This window comes from Zea mays, chromosome 1, assembly GCF_902167145.1.
Source record: "Zea mays cultivar B73 chromosome 1, Zm-B73-REFERENCE-NAM-5.0, whole genome shotgun sequence".
NCBI classification, from domain to species: domain Eukaryota; kingdom Viridiplantae; phylum Streptophyta; class Magnoliopsida; order Poales; family Poaceae; genus Zea; species Zea mays.
The window spans coordinates 67,506,824-67,515,299 of NC_050096.1; the positions used below are offsets into that span (position 1 = coordinate 67,506,824).

An 8,476-nucleotide genomic window follows, 5' to 3' on the forward strand; every position below is an offset into this window, starting at 1 on the left:
ACGCAACGCACTTACGCACGGGCATTGTACTAGTATACTAGTTTATGCTCTAATTTATACAAATTGGATTCCCAGTTTCTTAAAAACCAAGAAGCTAGCCTGCTCTAGATAAAGCAAGTTTATAAAAACTAAGATGGTTCTAAACAACATTATCAGTTTTTTTTCTCATAAACCAGTTTCTAAAAAATAGAAGATAGAAATTGGATTTTTAAAAACTAGGTTGCTTCTAAACAGGTCCTAAATAGATAAATAGTAATGAAAACTGTAAAGGTATCGATCCAAATAACCCATTTTAACTTAGATGCACCGTAAGATTTATAAATCTAAAACACATCCATAAATAGAGACTTTAGGGCTTATTGAGATGCTCGTTTATCCACCTCAATCTATGTACATTGGAATAGATTGGTGTGAAGTTTAAACTAAATCCTACATCAATCTACTTCAACATATATTTAAGTAAGAAGACCTTAGATAGAGAGAATATTTTTAGGTGACATGTATTTTATAATTTCTTCGATTTTTTATATAGATAGATATAGATATATAGATAGATATGAATAAAAACACGTGAAAATGGTCATGTAAGACTGTTGAGTGTACTATAAATGGGATGGAGTGGGACATGCTCTGGTGGGCTTCTGATCTCCCACGCGGCCTTGGCCCAAACAATGACAAAGCCAGCCAACGAGCCCAGACGCGATTCAACCGCAGCGCATGTCCGGGAAACCCGCATGCTAGGTTACGTCGGGCGTCGCTGTTGCTTCGGCTGGGAATGGAGCACGGCAACTTGCCCCGCTGTCCCGCGGGTCCCGCCGATGTGGACTGGTCCAGCCAATGGGGCGCCGGCAACTGATCGGATCGCACCGGCGCCTCGTGTCCACTACCTCGGCACCGTCCCCGGGCCCACCACACCCGCTCCCAGCCGCTAGTTTAGCAAACAACCCCGCCGCGCATACGCGCCAAAGCCAAACAATTTCTTTCCTTTTTCTCTCTCTCCCTTCTTCCACTTATCTGCAAAAAAAAAAAAAATCGTTCTGCTAATTTCGGAGCTCAAGACGCTCGCCCCATCTCTCCTCTCGTCGTCTCTCTCATCCATCCTGCCAAACAAAAAACGAAAAAAAAAAATACTCCTGCTGTTTGCTAGAGCGAGTGAAAAAAAAAGAATAGTCTCAGAACCATCTAGAGACAGCGGCCCGTGGAGCGGACAGCTGAGCGAGCAAGCCTGCGCCCTTCCGAAGTAGAAGCTGTAAGATCCATCCCGTTCTTGGGTTCTTCTCCCCCTCTTTCTCTGCTCGTTCCTGAACGCGAATTCGGGCGACGGATTTGAGGTGGCCCGGTGCTGTTCTTGTCTTTTGTGGGGGCTGGGATTCTTCCCCCCCTCTGTTGGGTCCTAGAGCCGTTTCCTTTTTCCCTTTCTTCTCTGGCGGTTCTGTGCGCGCTACCTAGTGTTTGATTGGCCTTTGGTGTTCTTGTGATTCCTCTTCATTCTCTCTGGTCATGAAAGGAGAGAGAAAAAAAAAGATTTGTGGATCTTCGGTGAAGTGGCTTCTACAGCTTGCTGACTTTTCTTCCTACTGATGATTTATCCTTGCTCCTGCAGGTTCTGATCCACAGCTCTCGATTCCGGAAGGTGAGAACATGTCCACCCCCTGTTTATTTGTACTTTCTTGTAGACTTCTAGGCCCTTCTGGTGAGATGTATGCAGCACATGTTTTAGCGCGCTGTTTGATCTGAACCCCAACGTATCGCCAGGCAACTGAACGTGGCTGCGGTAGTTTTGTTTCGAATATTAGTACTGTTGTAGCGACCTGTTTCGGAATATGGCTGTTTGTTTAGTTCACAGTTCCTTTCATTTTTTTCCCGGGTAATTCATCTCATTTTCTGCACTTCTGGTTTGTAGGAGTTGGTCAAGAACTGGGGATCCTGAGTTGAATATGATATCAAATCCGGTGGACTGGTATAGTTTCGGACCCGGATAGAATTGGTAGGGATGCCAGATTGGAGGGTGCGTGAGGTAATCTCAGTTTCATGAATTCCTCCTCTCTCTTTTGGTGAAAAGTTTCATGAAATCCTTGATGGACATAGCATCTCACTCCTTTTTTCAGCCACTCCGTTTTATACATGAGATTATAACCAATGATGTGGTATGTATCTGTTTGCAACTTCGGGAAAAAGCAATTTAGAAATACCAGTGTTCTTAGATTTAGTGGACTCAATAAGTGAAAAATCGGGGAAAACAGTAGGTCAGTGTGCGCGAGGATTTTTTTTTCTTCCAAATCCATAAAAGCTGTGCAAGTCAGCAAGTGTACAGATTAGTAAATTGGCCCACCATGGTTTGAGCCTGTGTGTATATAAGATTCTTGGTACAATATGCATGTTCATTCTCATTTCTATCAACTGATGTAAGAATGAGTAATATTTCTATATCCTCGCATTTCAAGCTAACTAAGTTATGCTTCAAATTCGTTCCATGCCTAGTTAGCGCGAGTGGCTTAGTTTTATTTATTGATACTCAGCATCAATTATGTAATCAGGTTCGGCGTTTATTTCATTGAAGTGCGCTTGCCACCCATAATAGATCCACAGTTGTTTTTGCTCTGGATAGATGAGTGGGGATTTAGTGGCTAGCCCCTCATACGTGAAAGTGCCTAGTGCCTGTTTTGGTGAAGTAAGTTGACCTGTGTTTAAAATTTCAACATTCGACACGCTACAACTGTAGGATTGATCAAATAATGCTGAACTCTGATGGATCATGGATCATGCCCTACTGCCCTAGTCGCAATCATATGTTGTGTTGGACCTTGGCCACTAACGATGCTTTGTTATGTTCTCTAGACCCTCGTTTATCTTGGCGTTCCATTAGAGCTTTCTAATTTTTTCTGCTCTAGGCCTATGACTAATAGCATTTTCACAGTTTGAAGGTAAATTCACTGATGAGTTTGCCCACAGTAACAACAACAAACATGAAAGTGGAGTTGAGGCTCCTGGTGTCACTAGTAGTAAGAAGTTGAAGCATACAGTTGCCGGTGAGAAAATTCAAGGTGTCATCCCTGGAATAAATAGCTCAGATCCACAGAAATGTAATTCAGAGAACATCCAACATGAGAACAGGATAGTATCCCAGAATATAAACAGTGCTGGTGACTGCATTGGAGACTGCAAAGACAGCTCCAACGCCTTCTCTTCAAGGGAAGAAAATACAATCGCTGAAACCAGATGTCCAACGGATGACTGGAACTCCTGTCAGTTTGCACTGAGCAATGGTTCATCCATTCTCAATAACCACAGTGCTCCACAGGATAGCCTCACTTATGGAGATAATGATCTAAACTACATTGATTGGCCTGGCATTGACAATTTTGAGGATGTTGACACATTATTCAGGTATTCAGAACTTATAGCTTACTGTCTGAAATCTTGATTTGTTTAAAGAGATGATTAACTCTATTTCTTTTTTCCTTTTATTGGAAAAAGGAGATCTGATTTCACATATGATCCGCAGCAGCTGGAGAATACAGATGGGTTATCTTGGCTTCCTTCTTCAGATGCTGTTTACTCTTCTGATGTTGCTTTGCAGCAAGGGTTTGACTCGTCTTATTCCGATTATGATATTCTGGATGATCTCTCAGCATTCCAATGTGCAGAAGATAAATCACTACCCTCAGTTGGTCCTTCATCGGATTTATGTGATAATCAATTCAATGATACCTATCTGTTCAGTGAGCAGAAGAATGCGAATGCATATGGTGAACAGGCAAGCTAATTGTTCCATTTTTTCCTTCTGTTTTAATTGACTCAGTATTTATCTTCTGCATTATTTAATTCTTGTATCTCTTTTGTCCACAATAGATATACCAAGAGGATGTGATGGAGTTGTTGCCCACTGACCAGATATGCAGTGGACATGAAAACATTGATATGGTAATTTCCTAGGGCTATATGATCGTTGAAACAACACCGAACCATTGTATTTGATTCCTCAGGGACTTTCTATTAGTTTGGGTTTGATTTTATAGCCTAAGCCCCTTAAATGGAATATAGTTGATTTCAGGGTTCTATTACAGCTGACTGTAATGTTAAAACAGAGATGAAAATGTAGTTAAGTACAATCATGCTACTGTTTTTCTATTGCTGTTACTCCCTCTCTAATTCGTTTAGCTTTTCTAGATGCAGCCATGCACTTAGATATATGTCATGCCTAGATACATAGTAAAAAACATTATCTAGAAAATCCAAAATGACGTAGTTTGGAATGGAGTAAATTTCCATATTTTTGTGCTCTAAGGCCTTTGTACAACTTTCTCTTACTTGTGTAGTGTTGTATTGGGTTTATCACTGGAATGTTTGTTTCTGAGGATGATTAGTGCATAAGAGGTAGTGCCATAAGGATGGTAGATCACTATGCAATTGAATCTTATGGTCTTCATTAATTTAAGGTCATGGTCTCAGTTGCAGGGTGGAAACCAGTATTCATCTGAACATACAATTCAAGGTATTGAAGACAAGAAATTTTCTATAGCATCAACTTCTCAGCTGAGCTCCTCTCAGAATTTACTGAAGCAAAGGCACCACTTAGATTCCAATTCACCAAGCAACATTACTTATGAGGCCTATGAAGAAAAGTTCGGTCCATCTAGTGGTTCTTTTGCACAAAGGAATTTAAAAGGTAATGTTACAAGCGAAACACCAGATGGGGTATCTTCTGGTTGTTCTGAACATGTTCGTTTATCTTGTACTCTTCTGGTGTGATTAGCTGATGTGACACTTAACTCCACGAATGCAGTGCAGAAGAAAACTATGAACATGCAACCAACACAGCCGATAAATGATAATGTCATGAACAGACATCCTCAAACATTGACAAGAAGTGCTTCTTATCCTTGTGAGAACAATGAATCTGAAAGAAGAGGATTAGGGAAAAGAACTCTGGGGGATCCTCAAGTTACAATGGGTACTTCAATGGTAGTGGATGGCTCATTTGTATCATCCATGTCCTCTGATATCTCTGTTGAAGAAAGCAGCTTTCGACAACTGCAGAATGCTGTTAGTCAGGTATCATGGGTTACTAGCTTCCTTTTTATTTTAATGTCCCATGAAGCCGAAACTCCAGCCTACAGCAGTACAGCCCCCTCATTTTGTTATTGCAAATTCATGCTGCATTTGCGGGGGTTTTCCCTTTTTTTCTTCTTGTCTTGGCTTTCTGTTCTCTCTAAATGACCATAGATTTGATCAAAGGAGGTACCTTAGTTTTGGTAGAACCAAAGTTCTCAGCCTTCCTCTTAGAGGAACTAAACTATTTCTAATAAACTGTGTACCGCAGTCTTAAAAGTTACTTTGCGTGTCTGCTTCAGCTGGATGTGCAAACCAAATTGTGCATTAGAGATGGTTTATACCGATTGGCACGAAGTGCGCAGCACAGGCAAGTTATTCCAAATATGATGAGCAGCAATGAAGACAACCCGGATATAAAGGATCTGCAGAATGCAGAAACTTTGCGCAAGTATGATATTTCTAACAAAGATCTTATATATACTTACACAAGCATGAATCAGTATCTCTATGGCTTTGAAAAGTGTAGTCGTTAGCATTCCCCTCATTGTTTAATTAGAAACTTCACATTGTTGTCTAAGCGCTCCTAATGCACCATCTTTCCTCTGAAACACCCAATGCGATGTGTTTTGCACAGCCTGTTATCTCTAAAATATCTTGGTCCTTAAGATGCTAGTTGATTGAGGTTTAATTGGGTGTTTGGTTCCCCTGACTAAAGTTTAGTTCGTGTCACATCAAATATTTAAATATCAATTATGAGTATTAAAGATAGGCTTAATTAGGTTTAATAAATTTGCCTTGCCGTTTACTGTAGCATCGTATGAGTGAATCATAGACTATTTAGGCTTAAAACTCATCTTAACGTTTAGTACTTAGTTGTGTAATTTATTTTATAATTAGACTACATTTAATACTTTAAACGAGTATTCAAACATCCGATGTGACGGGACTAAAATTTAGTCCCTTGGATCCAAACGGGCCCTTAAATATAGCTCTTAATTTGAGTCACAGATTAATTAACCTGCCTGTTGACTGTTTACATGTTATTTGTGATGCTATAGTATCTAGTCCGTTATCTATAGTTTTAGAACAGTAAGAAATGTAAGAAAGGAGGCAGTTGATTATCCTTCCATGGCATGGCACAATGTCTGAAGCCGATACTTGTTACAGTACTTATAATGCAAGGGAGGCAAGAAATATGTGTAGCCTTTCCTTTTTGATGTTTCTGTTTGGCAGATTCGTCGATCCTCGGAGCATCGAGACACAGACAAACCCGATCGACCGGTCTATCGCTCTGCTACTTTTCCACCAGTCATCGGACCATGCGGCTGTGGCTGTCGACGATGCCTCATCACTTAAACCCCCTGCTGGTGTATGATTTCCTCCCTTCTGCATCGTACGGTGCTATAGCCCTTTGCAAGCATGACGATGCATGTTTCCCCCTTGCAGAGCAAACACCACCAGGGCCCTGCTGCTAACCAAAACCAAGGCCTGATACCAGATTCATCGGTGTATTCCCCTGGAGATGGGGCCCCCAAGGATGTACAGTCCCTGGACAAGTTCTGAATTTATGTCCCTGCTCTCCATGGGCACGTTCGGTTCCCGGGGAATGGTCGTCTGGAACGAATCCTGGTCGGATTGCTTCTCTAATTGATATAAGCTTTGATCGGTTGGAACGATTCTTGGTGGAATTTCGGGATAAATGAACAGGCCCTAATGCGTCTCCGTGACCTGGTTAAGGCGGCATAATACGGCTTTCACATGATGTTTCTAGGCAGATGTAAAAAACAAGTATATTGTGTACCCAATAGTCTGTAGCCTGTTCCAATCACATTGGTTTTGACATGCGTGTATCCTATGGGTAGGCGGCCGTTGTGCTCTCTAGTGGCGTTGACTCACATCTGTGTAATCTAAAAAAAATTCTTTCTTTCCGTGGATCTCTAACTATACCTTTGAACTGATATACGGGAGTGGATGGATTCGGCCAACGATCATTATGCCATGTTGCTAAGAAATGATTGCGTGAGCCTGCTGCTTCTACATGTCAAGCCTTTAATCAATCAGCCTGGGCGTTGGAAAGGGACAGATGGCTCTTGAGCAAAACCTTTGCTTGATTAACATGAGCAAGCAAACTGTGGGTCCGACAATGCATTAACGGTTGACATGTGTTTGATTAGATGGTAGACTGTGGGCCCAACGATGCATTAGCGCTTGACATTTTCTTGACGGGCTAGTTAGCAAAAGATGGTAGGCATATCAATCCGACGACTGGTACCTCGTTCCGCAACACTAATCGCTGTCCTGCTTATTCAAAACGTAGATACTTCTTATTCAAAAGGTAAATACAAAATGCTACTTCCAAGTGAAACGAGCTGATGTTTCTTTTACCACCTATGCCTCACAATTGTGTCAACATGGAGCGTGTGCTAACATGGATATTGGATCATGCTATCGAGTTTTTAATATTAAAAGAGTTGAAAAGTATTTGACACGACAAATAATAAAAAAATAAGCGTAAGTGTTTAGCCGCCGAAAATAAGCTATTTTCGGCGGTCAGGCCCTGGCCGTCGAAAATAAAGCCTTATTTTCGGCGGTTTTTTTTGGCGGCCAGAAGCCGCCGAAAATAAACCTTTTGCCGTCGAAAATAGCTTATTTTCGGCGGCAAATGGCTTATTTTCGGCGGCTTCTGTCCGCCGAAAATGCCCGTAGCTGTTGTAGTGCGACTTTCTAAGCCGGACTACTGTCCGGGATTTATATAAAAATCGGTTTAGCAGACTAGTCGACTGAACCGATTTTCTGCTGAGTTCAAGCTAGTTTGGTTTTAAAATCACTTCTATATTTATTTTGACGTTGGAAACTTAGATAACATATTTGAGACTTCTTTCCTACTAGGATAAGATCACACCCCCTGTACATACAAGAGGATGATGGTTGATTCAAAATCCCAACTTTTTCTCTAACATACCGTTCGTCACATCTTTCAATAATATTTGATAGTTTTCTAGATAAACTTGTTGGCCCTAGAACAACCTCCTTGTGCTCCTCTCCGACAAGTTGTCGTTAGGATTTATAGGCTACCAATTGAGAAATTCAAATAAATTCCAGGAAAATCTCAAAAGCCCATATAAGTGTATGGCTAGGGAATGGTGGAACCAATAGTTTTATATTGTTAGTTCTAGTGGAGTGGAAATAGTTTAAATATAGAAGCCACACTCACTCACCAAGCCATTGATGAGAGGAGAGAGTATGGAGAGCCACGCGCGCGCTCGCTCGCCTCGCCTCGCCTGGACGGGGCGAAGGGCGCGGGCGCACGACATGCGCGTGAATGGTCCGCCGAAATCCGGCCCCTCGCCTTGCGGGGGCGCGGCTTCCTTTTACCATTTGAATTTTTGGTTGCTTGACTGTTAAGTTTAGAATCCTAACC

The 8,476-nt window shown here is 41.6% G+C and overlaps 1 protein-coding gene across 6 annotated transcripts; it reads left to right on the plus strand.

The window, feature by feature from the left end:
* The first annotated feature begins 918 nt into the window (after window positions 1-918).
* On the plus strand, window positions 919-7,015 carry LOC100276227 (Protein LNK1). Of its 6 annotated transcripts, none has more exons than XM_008672020.4 (11): window positions 919-1,249; window positions 1,604-1,633; window positions 1,904-2,017; window positions 2,918-3,387; window positions 3,478-3,757; window positions 3,853-3,924; window positions 4,459-4,669; window positions 4,787-5,055; window positions 5,355-5,503; window positions 6,289-6,424; window positions 6,502-7,013. In XM_008672020.4, exons 3-11 carry the CDS (start codon window positions 1,994-1,996, stop codon window positions 6,616-6,618), a joined length of 1,728 nt encoding a protein of 575 aa, XP_008670242.1. In that variant the 5' UTR covers window positions 919-1,249; window positions 1,604-1,633; window positions 1,904-1,993; the 3' UTR covers window positions 6,619-7,013. The 6 variants fall into 6 exon arrangements, with proteins under 6 accessions (XP_008670242.1, XP_020404858.1, XP_035821468.1 ...); XM_020549269.3 differs by having other exon boundaries at window positions 3,481-3,757; window positions 4,453-4,669; XM_035965575.1 differs by having other exon boundaries at window positions 3,481-3,757.
* The last annotated feature ends 1,461 nt before the right edge of the window (window positions 7,016-8,476 follow it).

Coding starts and splice junctions, on each gene's coding strand:
- LOC100276227 (NM_001363291.1), top strand. CDS start 1,994: ATGCCAGATTGGAGGGTGCGTGAG. Junction 2,018..2,917: donor CAGATTGGAGGGTGCGTGAG/GTAATCTCAGTT, acceptor GCATTTTCACAG/TTTGAAGGTAAATTCACTGA. Junction 6,425..6,501: donor CACTTAAACCCCCTGCTGGT/GTATGATTTCCT, acceptor TCCCCCTTGCAG/AGCAAACACCACCAGGGCCC.